Source organism: Takifugu flavidus, chromosome 13 (genome assembly GCF_003711565.1).
Source record: "Takifugu flavidus isolate HTHZ2018 chromosome 13, ASM371156v2, whole genome shotgun sequence".
Taxonomy (NCBI): domain Eukaryota; kingdom Metazoa; phylum Chordata; class Actinopteri; order Tetraodontiformes; family Tetraodontidae; genus Takifugu; species Takifugu flavidus.
Window position 1 is genome coordinate 10,872,738 of NC_079532.1, and position 19,520 is coordinate 10,892,257.

At 48.2% G+C, this 19,520-nt stretch overlaps 1 protein-coding gene across 3 annotated transcripts; it reads left to right on the forward strand.

Annotated features, from left to right (window-relative positions):
- Positions 1-12,281: 12,281 nt before the first annotated feature.
- On the forward strand, positions 12,282-16,522 carry det1 (DET1 partner of COP1 E3 ubiquitin ligase). 3 transcript variants are annotated; one of them, XM_057052355.1, is made up of 9 exons: positions 12,282-12,638; positions 12,842-13,193; positions 13,271-13,537; positions 13,619-13,831; positions 13,966-14,189; positions 14,747-14,876; positions 14,984-15,174; positions 15,419-15,610; positions 15,747-16,522. In XM_057052355.1, exons 2-9 carry the CDS (start codon positions 12,945-12,947, stop codon positions 15,934-15,936), a joined length of 1,656 nt encoding a protein of 551 aa, XP_056908335.1. In that variant the 5' UTR covers positions 12,282-12,638; positions 12,842-12,944; the 3' UTR covers positions 15,937-16,522. The 3 variants fall into 3 exon arrangements, with proteins under 3 accessions (XP_056908335.1, XP_056908337.1, XP_056908338.1); XM_057052357.1 differs by having other exon boundaries at positions 12,282-12,529; XM_057052358.1 differs by having other exon boundaries at positions 12,301-12,365.
- The last annotated feature ends 2,998 nt before the right edge of the window (positions 16,523-19,520 follow it).

The window sequence follows — 19,520 nt, forward strand, 5'->3', positions numbered from 1 at the left end:
CCCTCTGTGATAAGTGCCCTCGTCGCCATGGCGACCAGGCTATGGGATGGATCCATGTTGTGCGGCTGAAAGGCCTTGGATTATGTACATGCATACATCAGGACGCACACAAGGACACACACACACACGCACTTGGAGACCACAGGCCGTGATCGACGTGCTCAACAGAACGCTCTCGCGCACGGCGAGAAAAACGGCCGGCAGCCTGTCACACGTGCACGCTGCAGCCGCAGGTGCGCGCACGGACGTGTTGCGTCAAGAGCAAAGACAGGAGGACACATCGGCCCTCACAAACGTGCCGCCGCGGGCTCCAAACAGGCGCCACGGCTGACACGCTCTCACGTCTGCGGCGCCGCCCGACGCTGCCCCCCCCCCCCCCACACACACACACACACACACGCACACACACCCCCGAAGAGCTCCTGGATCCTGGTTAAATCCAGGCGAGGAGCAGTTGAAACCTTTACTGGATTAGTGGAAAAGTTTCCACGCCGATAATCTGACTTTTACAACACGAGAGGGGGTCAAAGGGCAAATATGCTGTCGTTGACCCTGTGAAGGGCTGTTTAACACATGGAGATGAGGACACAGTCGGACAGCAAACCAGTCTCTTCGTACTGGAGACACTGGTCTTCAGAGGATGATGCCCGCTGTACCGTCGTAACCGTGGCGACAGACAGGAAACACGGGTGACCGGAGACAAACATCAAAGCTTCTTCAGCGACGCAGTCGCTATGAAAGGAGGTGTGACGCTGCGTGACTGATTCTTTATCATCAGCCACGGCAGAGGGACAGGAGGTCACTGTCACAACCGTGCACGCCCCCCCCCCCCCACACACACACACACACACCACACACACACACACACACACGCATGCGCGGCTGCGTTTGCTGCTGATTGTGATTGCTGTTCAAACAAGGCTGCCAGCTGCCACAAACACCTACTGCTGATTACACACGCCCCCCCACACACACACACGCACGCACACGCACGCACGTGCGCGCGTGCACACAGAGTGACAGGCAGACGACTCAGAACTCAGATGCCGGTCTTTGACACCCTGTTATTTGTGTGTCTTATATGAATATTGCTGTTCTGACGGGGCCTGACAGCTCACTCACTCATCACATCAAGGTTTCACCCTTCAGAACAGAGTCTTCCAGTTCCTCCACTTTGATTGGACCCCCCCCCAACCCCCCCTCTGTCCACTGTGCTGGTCCTACCTGTCCCCGGGGACGCGTAGAGAGGATCTACGGTGGTGTGATCGCTACGCCGCCGTGTGTGTAGGTTGAAGCTGAAGCCAGCCTCTCACACACACCCAGAGAGGCCCCCTGCTGAGCATATAGCAGGGGGCAGCTGAAGGTGAACAGCACAGACACACCTCCCTGGGCGGCCCCCGCCAGAGGACCAGGCTGTTCTTTCCCCCGCGAAGGATGCTAGCGACTGAAGGAGGACGCCGTCTCTTCGTGCTGTTTTTCCGCACGCGTCCAACGGAACCGCGAGTACCGAGGAGCCGTAGATGGAGCCGACATCGTTTGGACCCTCAAATAATCAGCAAGTTAATCACAAGTAATGAGTCGATGGCGATGGAAGCGGATGCCCAGCACACACACACAGGCACACACACCCACACACACACACGCCTGCTGACTATATTTTAAGTTAATGTAAACGAAATGACACAAAAGAAATAAATACATTTACACACATACGGGTTTTACCACCAACCTACCATTAGCCTTTACCATTGGTATACCCCCCCCCACACACACACACACACACACACACACACCCACCCCCTCCCCAACCCGCCCACCTCTGCAGCAGTCACACATTATAACGTGGTAACCAGGCAGCATCTAATTGCAATAATTGGACGACTGTACCAGCCGCCTGTTTGAACACCTGTTAGCAGCGGAGTCTCTCATGGCTACAGATTGTGCAGACAGTATCGCACCATTTGGTGTGTGTGCGTGTGCGCGTGGGCGTATGCATGTTTCCATGTGTGAGCTTCAGATTGCACCCCCGCCCTCCCCCGATCCATTTGTGTAAATTGGGGCAGGGGGGTGAAGTGGAGGTCTCGTTTTGACACCCCAGGAGGAGGCTCCCTTCACCGCCGCCCTGGAGACGCCTTTAATTTAGGATCAAAGAGGGAAAGTGTTTGTCTCCGTCTCGTGTCAGGTGTCCCCGCGGTTCCCCGTCGGATCTCTAAAACTGTACCAGACTCAGGGACGATTCTGTAGAAAAGGAATCCCAACATCCACCTGAAAACCACCCTCTCACCCTCCCAGTTGTTGCCTCCTACCTGCTGCAGGATCAGCGGCCCCTGCTCTGCAGTGACCCCCCTGGCATGACCCCAGTCCTCCGTTAGCTCATTTAATTAGCATTTTAATTGCTTCAGGCAAAGGCGACGGACTTTATTCAACACTTCTATTACAATAAATTTTACTCACATAGTGATTAGTGTTAACAATTAAAATATATATACACACAAACACACCTATACATATATATATATATATGTATCTATTATACAGTATATATAGAGGGGGGGGGGGCATTTATCCTAATTCTCTCTCTTTAAGCGTTAATTGATAAAACATTTTTTAGAATTGACTTTTTTCCAAATGAAATCAAATGAGGAGGTTCAACGAGACCCCCAAGTCACAGAGGCCAACTGCATTTGTTCCAACAGCAGCGTCACACTTTAGCTTTAAATGACCACACAACACACACACACACACACACGCACACACGCACGCACGCACGCAGAGTACATGAGGTATTGATTCAATCAGAGGTTTCATCATTGTAGATAATTCTCTGGGAGCCACTCTGACTGTAGGGGCCCCGGGGCTCCACTACTTGATTTCCAATCCAGTTAAGAATCAATTAGTGCTAATAAGGGGGAGCGCCTTCGGATCAATGCGGGCACTTAAGACTGGAGCGGGGATCCTCTCCATCTATCCTTCTTTCTCCTCTTTCTCTTAGTTTGTTTCGGGGGGAAAGTGCTGCAACACTGCTAAAAATGTTTAAGTCGCCTACCCGTTGATATGGTGACACGTTAGCCGGCGCTTCTTCATCACCGCCACCATCATCATCATCATCGCCGTAATCAGGGCTGCAGAGACAGAAAATAGTGCTTCTAAAAGAGGAGAGCCTCGCAGTAACATTGAGGTTAACTGTGACCTTTGGGTCAGGGCTCTTTCCCCTGAACGTTCTCCCACTCCCGCGCCAATAAACGCGCTCATATTCCGGCGGTGAAGGAGATTCTACCTGTGCGCGTCGCTCCGCCGCCTCAGCGCCGCCGCTCCTGCCGCTCCCGCCGCTCCTGCCGCTCCTGGTGCCGCGCGCTGGATGGAGAGAGTGAGCCTGGGCTTCGCTGCTGCACGCGCCGTTAAAAAGCCTCCCACCAGCCAATCAGCGCGCGTTTACTTGATGGGCTTTGACGTCACCACCACCCCCCACCCCCACAACAACAGTATAGGAGACGTTGACGGGTATATCGACGTTGTTGCCTCATATTGAAGATGGGCAGATAATTTTTCTACTTGAAGACCTTCTGCTCGTTACTAACAGTAGAAGAGGACCAAATTAAAAACGGAGATACAGTCAGACTGATGATACAGCTTTAATATAGTTCATATATATACATACACGGTAGCAATAGCGAGCGCACCTGATCAAATGTATCATAAGGACACTTTTAAAAATGAAAGCAAAACAAAAAATACATAATTCAATACTGTCAAATCTTACTACCCAGACTGGAGGAGGGTTGACAGTGCGCACGTTTCCAAGCACAGTTGCAGTGTGATAAAATCAGCAAGATACCTGCTCGTCAGGTGATTGAGATGAGGAAAATTGGCAGTAAAGATTAATAATACATGTGTAGTCACTGAGCTCCGGCAGGTATCAGCGACGTCTGGGCCTGAACCACCGACTCAGAGTCCGTCCGAGCCACCGTAGAGATACGGAGTGTGTGATGTAGATAAACCTACAGAGTATTTAATCTGTCCTCTAATCAGCTCTGTACCCTATACATAGGGCAAGAGCGAGCACAGAGGAGCTTTTTGCTGTGAGGCAACTGTGTGTGTGTGTGTGTGTGTGTGTGTGTGTGTGTGTGTGTGTGTGTGTGTGTGTGTGTGTGTGTTCTTTAGGCGAGGCTACAAATGAGTTCATCTCAATATATGAGTATGAAAAGTCCTCCAAAAAAATAATGTTGGGGTTTGTCATCCTCGTAAAACAAAAGAAGGTAAAAGTCAAGAATAGGCTGCAGAACTGAACCCCCCACACACACACACATACACACACACACGCGCACACACACACACACACACACACACACACCTCCCAGAACTGTGTGATTCCAATGTGTCTGGTGGTATTTCAGGGTGGGGTCATGACCACTTTAGCAAGTTATATAATGAGCAGGTCCAAAACCTTCACACAAAAGGAGGTCCGGTGTCTCGACACTCAACGCCAGCACCAACTGGACCACAGAACCGCCCCGGAGAACATTTTCACACGGTTTTATTCGCTCGTCGTTTTTTGTGAATTTCGTTGCGGCCGTTTTTTTCTATAGATTCTAATGGCTTTCATGATGTTTTACGCACATGTGCAGTTCTGAACAGATCCACACGGACGCTTTAATCACATATTTAATCAGAACCGACTCTGGACGACAGGTGTCTGGTTACACGTCCATAAAGAGCAGCGGGGAAGGCAGAGCCACCTCAGCAGATGGTTCTATCACTGTTGAGTAAACCAGCAACCACTGCAGCCGTGTTTGCCTTACCCACCTATAAGTAATTCATTGTGTTCTCTGTGAAGGCACATCTGTCACACACACACACACACACACACACGCACGCGCACACACACACACACACTTTTATACATATGTGTATAACTAAATATACCTATTTGAGCATGCAGTGCAGTCACATGCTCCATCCCAGACACACTGCAGCCTCCCGCGAAGCATCCACCTGCAGCCACGAACGTGCACGCACAGACCTTTGGAGCTCATTTGCAGCAGCCAGTGCAGGTGGCCTGAGGTAAACAAGAGGTCTTTGTTCCATCTGACCTGTTCTGATCAGATAACCACCTCTGGTTTTAGTTAATACTCACTAAGAACTAATTTACTCGCTAACAATAAGGACAGTCCAAAACAAGAGACAGACAGACAGACAGACAGACAGACAGACAGACAGACAGACAGACAGACAGACAGACAGACAGACAGACAGGCAGACAGCTCCAGAAGAGAGGATAAAGTGTAATGAAGGTATTGTTTGTATGATGTCATTTATGTTGTATGCGTGTGTGATGGTTTCGAAGACGCAGCAACGTAGCATCTCGTCTGGTGGACGAGATGCTGTGAAAGTGGGCGAAGGTAAAGAGACACCACTGATATCTGGTGAAATCAGATCAGAATCGTGGAGCGGAAGCCGGCGTCACATGTCCAATACTCGGGGAGTACAGGTAAGTAAGGAGCGTGTCGCTACCTGTGGCTGAGCTTCGCACTCCAACCCTCACACCTCAGCTGTAACACTCACGCCATCACACCAGCAGCAGCTCGCGCTCCCTTCTCCTTTAGGGAAAGGCCTCTGGCCACACTCGCCAGGACGATTAATAAAGGAAAAGAAACGTGTGACAAATGTGCCATATAATGTTATTTCTGTTCTGTCTTCTGAACCCCTTTATCCCTTTCAGGGTCACGGGGAGGGAGCACATGTGGGCAAAGGCAGCGTGCACCCCTGGATGAGTCCCCACTTCATATGTCAGCAGATATAAGGTTCTAACAAGTTGAAGATATCCTTGTACTCCAGGAGGAGTGAGGGGAAACTGGGACCAGAAAAGTGGCCCAAGAGGAACTGGGAGAACTGGGGGAACGATGTGGGTTATGAGCCCAGTTGGAACTGTGTATTTACAATGTATGTTGACGTACCTTGCATAACCGAATGAGCCAATCCTGCAAAACACACATCATAATCAACTATTAACATTTTTTTTGTAATTGCCTGAGTTTACTTTCATGACTTGCTCTGAATTGAATCAGCCAGGGATGCACAGGGACAGTAGCTGCTGAGAGCCTCAAGCACACTTCCAAATGTTCATCAGTCATGGTGGAACAGTATTTGGACTTAATAATCTTCAACGCACTTTGAAAATGACATTGCGAAAAAAAAAGTCCACCTCCCATTACGTATGAAAGTGATATGTTTTTGTCTTCTGACTTGGTCCCGCCCCCCTCTATCAATCAAGTGACGGGATAAATGATAGGCTGATATTTTTTAATGCCACGCCGCGATCGACCGGTGCTACCTCCGCGATCGTCCGGTGCTACCTCCGCGATCGACCGGTGCTACCTCCGCGATCGACGTAATGAGCACCCCTGCCCTAGAGCTATAGCAGCAACGCCCCCTCCCCAGAACAAAAAAGTAATTACCAGGCAAGGGTAAGGAGCATGTTTGTACCTGTGGCAAAGACAGGAAAACGGTCGCACTTCAGCTGTCAAAATCACACCATCGCCAAGTTCTCAGCCAAACCCTTCGGCTGGACTTGCCAGAACAATCAATGAGACATAAAACTTGTTATGCCTATTTTCTGCTCGCCCTCCTCACCTGGGTGGTCTGTTCCACCCAGGTTCAAACCCAAGTCCTCTCCCAGAGGCCTGGGATGTTGAGAGTTTCGGCGGTTGTTCCTGGGATCCTGCTCCAGCTTGAGGGTTACAGCCACATGTTCCAGTCCCACAGCATCTTAGCATCGAGCTTCAGAGGTGAGCCCCGCTTTGATCCTGGAGTCCAAGCTCAGTACAGATGTTTCTATACGCCCGGCCAGGTTCTTGTTTGTGACACTTCCATGGCCACCTTCCCTGCTGCTATATTACACCCTGCTGTTATGTGCTTCACCTTCAATTTCTTTCACCTTCCATCGGCCTCTGGACGGATTTTGACCTTTAGCCTTCCAAAGATCAAGGGCTTTGGTCATAAGGCAGCCTACTATATTACCTAACCTTGTATTAATACTGCTTATATACACATATATACATACATATAGACTATACTACTGGTGTAAGTCCCAATATTTGGAGATCTGAGCTGTTTGGCGGAGGCCAGCGCTCTTCAAGTGCCTTTTTTTAGTTCATTATTTAGTCTTATTTTCTTAGGATAGCTGTTAATTCAATGTCAAATTTAATAAAATACATTGAGGATTATGGCGAACATGGTAAAAAAAGCATTCTAATGGAGCCGTTCTGCAGTTTAACAAAGTACAAATTGGTTGTCTGTGCTGGTACTTAACATTTAAGAATACATTTCTATAAAAGCCTTACACATCTTGGCACATTTTCCTGCGCTGGTCTATCAGGCAGAAGGAGGATGACCTATGCAGGATGCTACTGTATATCATTCTAATTCTACATTTTCACCCGCAATTGCCTTTCAAAGTTAACAATACAGCATGATAGTTACTTCTACAAATACTACTTCCAACTACTGCCTGTGAATGACGGACATGTTCTTAAAACATAGCTCTCTCCTTCTGCCAGCACTCCGCCGGAGGAATAATAGCACAAAAGTGGCCATCACTCTGCTTTTCAGCTCACACTTTCAAATGGTAGAAATTACAGGCCTGCTCCAGCCAGAGCCGTCCACGCGCCGCTGTAATGCTGCGTGGTCCCCCACCAAGGCCATTTGCCTTTGAGTGGAAATCTGAATGTGAAAAGGTGGCGAAGCAAGTTGTGTGACCTCTTTCAAAGTGGTACCTTTGAGTTCTGAGGCTCGCTTGAGAGGGGGGGGGAAATGCCAAAATAATTGTGTCCCTGAATTCTGCTGTGGCGAAGCTACAGGGGCAGGAAGCATGTTTAATCAGATACCGAGCAACCACTGACCACATGTCGTGCGCGCAGTCCTTTACATTATCGTACACCGACAGAAAGAGAGCATAAAGCACAGTCAGAATACGACGGCATCAAAAGTAATGCGGCATTTCTATTGTAGTTATGAAATAAAGAAATCCATAAATGCTTTGAATTCAGAGCGACAGATTCTGATGGTCTATCTCACACACACACACACACACACACACACACACACACACACGCAGCATAAAAGATTTAAAACAATACCTCACTTGAAGAACATGAGCTGAAGTGTTCAGTTACGCTCAGAACAAAAAAACTCATTCAAAGAATCATTGGCAGTAAATAAAGTGGGACAAAAACAGAGAAATAGTGAAGGTCCTCCCTTTGAGATGTATTTGCTTGGTTAGATTCTCTTCTGCAGCACAGAAGGAGCCGCTCGCCTGCCTTTGTCATGCTGTCATTTCTATAGAAACGATCTGCGGTCATTAGAGGCTCCAGAAAAGCCGATTCTTCGTGCGGACGGAAAAGAGACCGTTCAGATATTCTGCCGCTCCCTGAAATTAGACGGGATCGAGAAGTTGAACGCTTCCCTCGTTAAATGCCAACTGCAACTGTCTGACAAGAGAAATGGCTGAAAGGAGCCACGCTTTTAATAACCTTTACAAAGTGGCGCCTCTATAGGTGTTTTCATCCAGATGCCCTTTGATGCAAATGCTCTTCAACATATTTCTGTTCACTACATAAAACCCTAAAAAAAGGGTACATTTAGAGGCTCCATTAGTACGTGTCTCGTGGTCGGACGTCTCAGGCCCGCCGCTCTGGAACTCGATCCCCTATCTGGCCGGGGTCTCTGAGAAGTTCAGGAGGACCCTCCAGAAACACGACATACCGGTTCAGTTCAAACCCAGCAACACTCTCAGACAGAGGTCGGTACACCCGAAGGACAAGATCCAGACAAAGTAATTGTTTATGCTGTACAGCGCCAGGAGGAACGCGAGGAACTGGACATTGGGGAAACCAAACAACCTCTCCACAGAAGAATGGCACAACACAGACGTGCCACCGCTTCAGATCAGGATTCATTAGTCCACCTACATCTAAAGGAGAGCCGGTGTCAAGGAAGCCATCCATGTCAAACTGGAAAAGCCGTCCTTAAACAGAGTTGGTGGGCTGAGGCACTTCCTGTCACCCACAACAATGCAGTCCTCCGCTCCTTCCACCAACAAACCAAACGTTCACACCGTTCCAGGAGACCTGGAGCCTCACCACCAAGCCTCAACAGAAACTAGGTGAACGACCCGACCAACGACCCTGCCAACGACACTCAGGTGACCACTCAGATCATTAGCATGCTAATGGTCCACAGGGGCTCTATTTTCAAGCTCTGTCCCCAGCGAGTTCAGAACTGAAGAAGCTTTCTGGATAGAAGGTGAAACGTCTTCAAGAGAAGAAACACAGTCCAGTTGACATAGAAAACTACCTTGGATGACCTGGATGATTGAGAATCCACACAGACACTCGTTGGAACTCTAACGACGGAGGCTGTTGTCAATGTAAAATACTCAGACCCACAAAGAGGGATTTTAAAGTCCTCGGCAAGCAGCCGAAGTTTAAGCAGAGACAAATCCACACACGTCCAGCACGTCCTGAAACACAAGTTTAATCAGGCGTAGTTGAAAAGGAAAATGCCATTAGATTTTAAAGTGGATAATTTCACATCCTTCCATCCAGTCATTTCTTCAATTTTCCTTTCAAGCCGGCCTTTTATACGCGCATATCTGCTTTTATAGAAAATTACAACATTTAAAGCAGACTCTTTGGTCAGGGATAATTACACAAAGAACCATTACCACCCTTCCAAGACCAGTGCTCCACCAGGATTTATCTTGTTCTGTCTGTAATGCTGTTCTAAATTTGTAATAACATGCCTTGTAAGAAAGGGTATAATTATAATTTAATTACGTGCCATTATCTTGGGGGGGGACAGGTCACACGGGGTTCATTTGTGCTACATGTTGTTAGAAATAAATCAATATAACGAAGTGCCGGTAGGCTAAACAAAGTGGAGCGTTTGACTGGAGGTGCAGCAGCCACGAGGAGCTTCTTTCATTCTTTCATTCCTTCAGCTGAGACCGACATAATCACATTTCATTGTTTGCTGCTGCTACTCTCCCCAAACGACTTGCCTCAAAGTTGCTTTTGTTACTTCTGAGTATTATTCTGTATTATGAAAGGCGTTCTCCGAATTCAGGCTGTCAGAAAACATAGCGTCGGTTATTGAGAGACTGGGCAGTAATGGGGAGAAACCGTGTGCAGGACCGCAGACCTTTAGCGGCTATTTTAGTGGTTTTATGTTCAGCTTCAAACGGAAGCTGCCGGTGGGGTCGGAGGGGAGAACGGAGCTCCGCAGGGGGCCAAACTCAGAGGGGAGGGAGGAGGTTCGTGCAACAAGGGTTTTCCTCACATCTGGACGGGTGCAAGTTGATGTAAATGTGAAATGCAAATCTAAATCTTATAGACAAATGCAGCTCTTAAAATAGGAGTTAATATCGACGGTCGGTTGCATGTTGGCGTTGCTCTTAGAGACGGAGGATTTTTTTTAATAACTGTTAATAATAAAAGTAATAACACATCATATAGAAAAACACACACACTCATTCATACAAAAATAGCTTTACAAGACTTTCTAGTATCACACCAGAATGGTGATAATAGAAATAGTCACAGTGATCTGAGAAAAACAGGTGAGTAATGAAAAATAACAGTTACACAAATTGTAAAATTATTCAAAAGCAATACACAATAATAACAATAGCAACAGCAATAATTATTTCTATTAATATAATAACAACAATAATAATAATGATGATGATGATAATGATAATAATAATAATAATAATAATAATAATAATAATAATAATAATAATAATAATACGTATTATTGCTGTTGCTGTTGTTATTATTGTGTATTATTATTATTATTATTATTGTTTGTATATTATTGATGTTAAAGTAAAACACAGAACAAAGAGAGGAAATAAGAATAGAAATCAGAAGGGTCCTTGTGATGCATCAATAATAGGTTTTCCGTTCTGAATTATTCTCCGCACCTGCATGAATTTCCTCTTGTTTTTTACCCCTTTGTTTCCTCACTCAGACATTGTTTCCTTACATGCTTCCGAAGTGAAACAGTCGGAGCCTCCGCACCGTTCTAGTGTTAAGAATTCCCTTCAGGAAAGAGAATTTGCCGAGATCTTGATATCAAACCCTATTTTTACTTGTGATAATGCAACACTGGTTTTGTTGCCAGTGATTTTCCAATATTCTCCCAAGTCTTTCTGATTTTTTAACATTGCCAAAAGGCACAAATGAGGGAGTTTAGACACAGTTCAGAGGAGTTGGTGTCAGATTTTGTAATATATTTTGATCATATATTAATGTAAACTTTCATTGATATGTTAGTGATGGGCCTTCCTTCCATTTTGCTTTTCCATCTATCCCTAAATCTTTGTTCCATTTTTTTGCAGCAGTTCTTCATCAGTAGCTTTTAAGAGGATTTAATATATGTTAATAATTTGGTCCCCCTCCCCCCTATTTTCTCCCTATTTCTGTTAAAGCTGTTTCCCAGTCAAATGTCTTCATTAAAAGACTTAGTATTCTAAAACGTCCATATTTTTCAGTTTATATTTGCCCTCAATTTCTTGAAATAAAAGTATTGAGTTATTATTGACCATGTTTGAGAGTTTCTGAATTCCACATTCTGCATTCAGGTTATTCCACATTTGTATGTTTAGTGGACGATCTATTTCTACCGTTTTTAACCCCTTTCCAAGTGTTTCAAGTACTATTAATAAACACATTTGCTGCACATATTTTTCTTGTAAAATTAGATTGGATGGCTGGTTGTAGCCCACACTGCTCTCCCCTTTGCCGAATCCTTTTTAAGCTCAAATCCAGAGCACGACAAATCAAACACATTCAAATGTGTTGTGAAGGTCATTTCAGGGAAAATGCTGAAAGCTGAAATGTTCACGATGGATCCTCAGCAGAACGTTCCTGACATAGATTTTTTTTAAACCCTCCAAAAATCTATGTGTAGTCCAGGTGCTGCACAGATGGTAAATAGACAGCTTGTGGCAGCATTTAAACATGACTTATGCATACATACAATATAACCTATAATCAGAAAAGATGCTTTTACTCATTAGTCACTTTTCCCTATACCTAGGTACAATCCACTTTCACTTCAGTAACTTTTGTTCAAAAAGTTACACTTTACCTGAATCACTGAAACATTAAACAATGGATGAGCTGATCCCTGCCTGCAATTCCACCCGTGGCCTCACAAACGTGTTGGCGCTGTTCAGACTTTTCATGGCTCGACCGGAACCTTCGCTCTTCTTCTGCGGTTTCCGCGTCCGAGCCCCTGCTTGGCTCGCGACTATTGCTCCAACGCATTCGGACTCTTATTTCCAGTTACAGTTACTATCAAAAGTAAATAAAAACTTACTCTTTTAACTGTTCAACCAAGCTGTACATTTCAGCGTCAACAGCCTCAGATAAAAAAAAGTGAATTGTTGTTGGTCAACACAATCGGCAGAAGTCGGAGGAAGCAAAAATCGACCCAATAGCGAAGCGATACTTTTAAAAAGCCTCAAGTGAGTAACGCAGAACGCTTCGGGAGTCCTCGGATCTGGTCGAGCAGCTAAACGGGAACAGGTTCCGAAGGGGGGCTACAATTTGCGGCTGTGCAGCGAGAAGCGAACGGTGCGTGTTGTGTTTTAAACGGCCCTTATTATTCCAATATCTGCTCTACGTGCTTGTGATTAAATCTGTTGCACAAGCAGCTTTGAAGCTCAATTAGCTCGAATCACTGAACCTGATACCCCCCAACACCCCCCAGGTTTAGCCAGAGTCCATCCTTGGATTAAAAACTATTTTTTCCCCTTGTTCTCATTTGCTCTGAAAAGAAAAAATAGGTCAAACCTGAGCTGTGATGTAGCTGTTTGTCCGTGTCCAAACCAGTCCAACACCTTTCAGAGGAGGACATCCGAGTGTCCTCTGACCGCTGCGATGGACGAGGACACGCTGACGCTGAAGCCCAGACACATTGACAATCAAAATGTGGTTCATCGCCTGGAGAGGCGTAGAATCTCTTCAGGCCCGCCGGGGGCTCACTGGTACAGAGTCCGCTGCTTTCACCAGAACCTTTTCCCCAACTTCACCGTGGTCAATGTGGAAAAACCCCCATGTTTTCTGAGGAAGTTCTCCCCAGACGGCCGCTGCTTTATTGCTTTCTCCGCCGACCAGACGTCTCTGGAGGTAAAACACTGTGTCAACCTTAGACGCTGAAATAGATCGCTCCAACCTGTCTTTGACTCCTGATATTACTCCTACAGATTTATGAATATCAAGGCTGCCAGGCAGCTCAAGACCTGCTGAGAGGTCAGGACGGGGAAACACTCCTGACGGCCAACGACCAGTGTTCCCTCAACATCCGCGGACGCTTGTTTGAGCGCTTTTTCTCCTTGCACCACGTCACGAACGTGGCCTCGAACGGGGAACACCTCAACCGGGAATGCAGCCTGTTCACAGATGACTGCCGTTACGTGATTGTGGGGTCGGCTGTGTACGTCCCGGAGGAGCCGCCGCCCTACTTCTTCGAGGTAACGGTGGCAGCAAAGCTCGGGCTGAAGTTGTGTTTGTGCTCACTGACGTCCTGATTCGCTGCTTTCAACCTCTCCCAGGTTTATCGGAACAACGAATCGGTCACCCCGAACCCCCGATCTCCACTAGAAGATTACTCGCTCCATATTATTGACCTTCACACGGGCAGACTGAGCGACACCAGGTCCTTCAAGTGTGACAAGATTATCCTGTCCCACAACCAGGGCCTGTACCTCTACAGGAATATCCTGGCCGTCCTCTCCGTCCAGCAACAAACCATACACGTGTTTCAGGTGGGAGGAGCCGTTAGCACCTTCAATGCTGCTTCACGTTTATCTGCAAAACGCTTTTAAAATGTCTTTTAAAGGACAAACGCTCATCCAGCCGGTGCTGATCGTGCCTGTTTATTTCTGTCTTTTGGGTGAAGATAACTCCGGAGGGGACGTTTCTTGATGTGAGGACTATCGGGCGCTTCTGTTACGAGGACGACCTCCTGACGCTCTCCGCCGTTTACACCGAGGCTCAGGCTGAGAGTCAGTCTGGGTTCCCCCGGCTGTACACCGACAAGACCATCAACTCGCTCAAGCACAGGCTGCTGGTGTACCTGTGGAGAAGAGCCGAGCAGGACGGCAGCGCCACCGCCAAGAGGAGGTAGAGGAGGTTTCTAAGTACGGGCAAACTAGTCGGAGTTAAGTCACAGACAGCAGCCTGCAGGTTCGTTCTAGGCCTCAAAGGTTAAACGAATCTCCTGGTTTCAACGTGGAAGCAGAACCCCACAGCTCTGAGCTCTCAGATAACGGGGTATCAGACCTCCGTTGGGCTCCTGGGGGTCACGGCTCGTTAAAGCCAGTCCGCTGATGCACATCAGACCTTTATAGAGACTCAGAATCCTCTGAGCTCGGACGCCCCTGAAGCAGGAGACTAATCTGTCATCTGCATCTTTAAGCCTTTTGGAGACCATTTCGTCCTCCGCCCGGTTAACTCTTCGTTTCTGAGACCCGAGGCTTCCTTTCATCAATCACCCACAACACAACACACAATAGGGGTTGCCAGGGTTACCCTTGTCTTCATGGTGCTGGCTCCTCCGTGCACACCTCCCCTTTCATTTGTGAAACGTTCTGTTTTGTAGTGGAGGATCGGCTCGTTGGTCATCGGCGTTTTTCTGCTCTTTTGACCGCATCGTTGTGCCTTTTGTGCTTTGTTGTCAGGTTCTTTCAGTTCTTTGATCAGCTGAGGAGGTTGAGGATGTGGAAGATGCAGCTCCTGGACGAGCATCACCTCTTCATCAAATACACCAGTGAGGACGTTGTCACGCTGAGGGTCACCGATCCGTCCCAGGTGCCCACAACACTATATAAACACACGCACACACACACCCACACACAGTGGATGTTGATTCTGGACATTGTCTGCTTCTCTCCTGATACACGGAGTTTCCGTCGCAGCCGTCCTTCTTCGTCGTCTACAACATGGTCTCCACGGAGGTGCTGGCTGTCTTTGAGAACACCTCGGACCAGCTGCTGGAGCTGTTTGAGAATTTCTGCGACCTGTTCAGAAACGCCACCCTGCACAGTCAGGCCGTGCAGTTCCCCTGCTCGGCCTCCTCCAACAACTACGCCCGGCAGGTCCAGAGGAGGTGCGGACACGTTGTGTTTCAGGCTTGATCTGGGTGGAAAGGAGAGGTTAAGATGGTGGAACTGGACGCTCTTCATGCAGGATAATGTATAGTTACAGGAAAGAGTGCAAGGTTTTAAGATAATGTAACCGGACGTCTGAAAGCTGGTGCACAAGTGTAGCCACGCCCGCTGGAGCGGTTGGTAATAACAGTGTTATAAGGGGTTTGGTTTGAAGGGTGCTGAGCTGTGGTCCGTGGCCTGCAGGTTCAAAGACACCATCGTGAATGCCAAGTACGGCGGGCACACAGAGGCCGTGCGCCGGCTGCTGGGTCAGCTGCCCATCAGCGCTCAGTCCTACAGCAGCAGTCCGTACCTGGACCTGTCCCTCTTCAGCTACGACGACAAGTGGGTGTCTGTGATGGAGCGGCCCAAGACCTGCGGCGACCATCCCATCAGGTAGGGGACGGCTTTAAGGTGGGCCAGGTATAGAGGAACGCACAGGTTATTACCATGTTATTAACCTACTGTGATGTTTGCCAGCTCAGTAACAGACTAATAGAATAAATCTTCCTCTTCCCCACCCCCCAAACAGGTTCTATGCTCGCGACTCCGGCCTGCTGAAGTTTAAGATCCAGGCGGGCCTTTTGGGCCGGCCGGTCAACCACGCGGTCAGGCGCCTGGTGGCCTTCACCTTCCACCCCTTCGAACCCTTCGCCATCTCCGTCCAGCGGACCAACGCGGAGTACGTGGTCAACTTCCACATGAGACACGTCTGCGCGTGAGGCCAGGCCAGGCGGCCCCCGCCGCCATCACCCGCTCGCCGGCCGCGCACGTCTGGCGCCGGTCCGATCGCCCCCCCCCGACAGAAGGCGCGGCTCGTTGCGTCGAACGGAGGAAGAAAAGCAAGTGGTTCCGAGCCGCCTTGTGTTCCGGAGGAGAGCTGCTGCTGCTGTGGGCGCCCCTGCATTCACACAGTGGTCGCGGGTTCCTGCCCTCCGCCCCTGCACACAGGCAGCAATTCTGCCTTTTTCTTTCATTTGTTCCACTTCACCTCCTGCTTCTCCCGTCCTGGGCAGGACAATGGAACCTGGAGGAAGGAGAGGCTGGAATAAGTGTAAATGGGGACGGCTGATTGATGTGTGATGGAGGTGGGAGCTGCAGGTAGCCCGGACTGTTACAAGGAGCCGCGGGGGTTTTTCCTTTATTACCGCGCTCTGCGTTGTACTTTCAGCTGGTCTGGGGCCAGCTGGCCAACAAACTTTCCCTTTTCCCCCTGTAGATTATGTCAGAAAGAACTTTTACATTGTGCTGTTTTTACATTTTTATGTGTGTGTGTATTTTATGCCAATAAAATTCTAAATTTTGCCGTAGTCTTTTTTCTTTGCTTGCTGGCTTTCAAAGCTTTGCTGTTGGTGGGGTTTGGACCGAACCGGGGGGGGGGTGCTCGGTGACCACCTATACCTCATGGTTTTGGGGTCAAACGCTCATCGAATGAAACAAAAGGAACATTTCTAAAAAGCAGTAACTCACCTGTACGTGTGCTGCATGTGTGTATCGAAAAGAGCCTCCAGTATCTCTACAGTTGTTATAAATACCAGGCAGCTACGCATAAAAGGGGCGTCATAAAGGCTAAAGGTGCAGAAGGCGAGCAGCTGCTGGAGGTCATGGTGTCATGGAGAGCAGGTGCAGGGATTAGGTGTTCCCCTGGCCCCTATCAGCAGACTATAAAACACCTGGTTGGTAGGCGTGTATGTGTGTGGTGTGTGTGTGTGTGTGTAAGTGAGAGAGAGAAGGGGGGGAAACGGTCCTTCCAAATGATCCTGGACCTGCTCATTGGTTTCCACCCAATAAAGGAAGTGTTTCCTCATGGGGGGGGGGGGGGGGTCTGGGTTCCTGCCAGCTGCCTGGAGACTCTAGCAAAGGTTAAATAATGAGGCTGCTTAATTTTACAGTAGGAGAGTTGCATCACCGTCATTATGAGGTGTTTGTGTAAGCCGGTGCCACGACACGCTGAGATAATCACCTAATTACAGGAAGCACATCACACAGATGGGACGACGCCGGGACGAGGACAACGCGTCCATTGTCCTCAGCAGACGGACATCGAGGGTGGCGGCGAGTGTGGTCACGTGTCAAGGCTCCGCATCATCTGGCGTTGGACGTGTTGCTTGTAGTGTTTCCTACATTTGCACTTTTCCAGGCAAAACCAGGCGGGGCAGCAAGCCAGCGTCCACATCTGTCCACATCTGTCCACATCTGTCCACGTCTGTCCACACGTGGACACGGAGACCTCCTCACATCTGCTGAGGTGGGGGATCTCATCAAGTTCACACTCTTCCTGCATAAATGAAGAATCTGCCATTGTAAACCTCGCAGTTTTTTTTTTTTCCTCCCATAACCTTGGTTGCTACAGTAACCCGCTCTGCTTGGTAACCTAGTCTTTTCTAATTGCTGTTGTCTTGGCAACAGCCCAACCGATGTAATCCAGAAAAGGCCATAATCACCAGCTGAACCAAGGCTTCTCCGAGGAGGCTGCAGCCTTTGAATCCATCACATTTTTACTCACAACTCACCCACGAACTGAGCTGCGGATCAGCTGGTGCCGCTCGTGCAGCATCCGGCGTCCAACCAGCAGCTCCAGTGACCGGAACCAGTACAAAACTGTTTAAAGACCTGTGAAAAATCACGAGACGACGAGGGGGCTGGAGGTTATTTCAGTCTGTCGGGTGGATCAGGCTTCGGGTCACACGTCATTCACCCCCCACCCCCCCCCCCCAAAACCCTTTTTTAATGTTAAAACTGCTTTTCTGCTTTTCTGATTGCAGCAATCTGAAAATGCCGAACACGGTTTCATCTAAAAGTCTCGTCGCCTCCATCGTTTACTCTCTCGTTTCATCCGGAGCGGGTTTATTTGCTCTCAGATGAGCTCTCCCCGTTCTCCAAGCTCGGGGTTTTTTTATTTCCTGCTGCGATGGATTCGACTGTAACTGCGTCAACATTTCATATAATGTGGCTCAAGAGTTGATCCGCTGAGCGCATCTGCACCCGTGGAGCCCCCCTGCCGAGCACGGCGAAGTGACGTCACCACGCAGCGACCGCAGGGAGCGGGATGGAGGACGGAGGGCAAGGTCTCCAAATATTGACTGCAAATATTTGATTAAGTAGCGAGGTGGACCCCTAATTCGAAAGTGTGTTGACACGCACGCACGCACACGCACTCGCGCACACCTCTGGCTTTTAAGTGTGGGTGTTTTTGAATGGACCTCCTGCAGATACACACACACACACACACCTGGCTGATCACTCATTTGAGGGGGGGGGGGGGGGGGAAGTCAGGTGGAAGTCTGCAGGAAAGGCTTCGCAACATGTGGCTGAGCTAAAAATATGACGCAAGTGAAGTCAAGCGAATAATATCCAGGGCCTCCCATAAGACGGGAAAATTAAAGCCTTTCTGGGGAACCTGGAGACCAGGCAAAAAAACCCCATCATATTCGTCCAAATGATGCAAAGATGTATTTAAAACGGCGCCAATACAGTTGCCAATAGTTATCTTTGAGACATGGAGGACATTTTTGACATGACCTTAATCCTGTACAGTTCCTTTGTGAAATACTTTTATTTATATTCATTTTTTTGTCTTATGAGGGTAAATCACACATTTATAAGCATTTTGTTTGTATGTGAAACAGGAAGTGTGTTTAAAAAGAAAAGATTATTAGATTTGAAGGTCCACAACAAGTGGTCCGATGGCGCCACCTTCTGGACAAACGCCCGAATTGCTATCGACTCGGTGCTGAAGCACATCTACGTCAGGTTTGAATTATAGATCGAGGAAAAGTCGTTAAATTTCAGTAATTCAGTCGAATCAGGGAGACGCATATAGATTCTTTACGTACGGGTTGATCAACATACATGTCGATTCCTTTGGTTGTATCCTACAGCAAATGAAAACCCACATTTCTGAGAAAATTGGAATATCTTTAAGGTTAAATATTGGAGATGCCTGGTGTCAGACAGTGATTCTGGGGTCTTCCACAACACCTCAGCAGCCACAGGCCGACCCCCTCCATTCCACGCTGCATTCATGCGAAAAGAGCCCCCACCAACCGTGGAGGGCTGCACATGTTCGCCGTAGTCCAACATGTGCGTGAGGAACCGTGTTCGTTTGGCTAGCAAACAGTGTCCAGTATCAGCTGATGAAAGTATCGCTACCTTTGACTCAAACGTGCGTTTTAAACTCATTTTCTCAGCTCGCGCCGCGCGCCTGTCAGAGACCCGTGCGCGCCCCACTTCAAAAACAGCCCGTGACACTTTACTGGTCATTAATCTTTCATCTTTAATCTTTAATCTCTCCTCCTAAACTCGC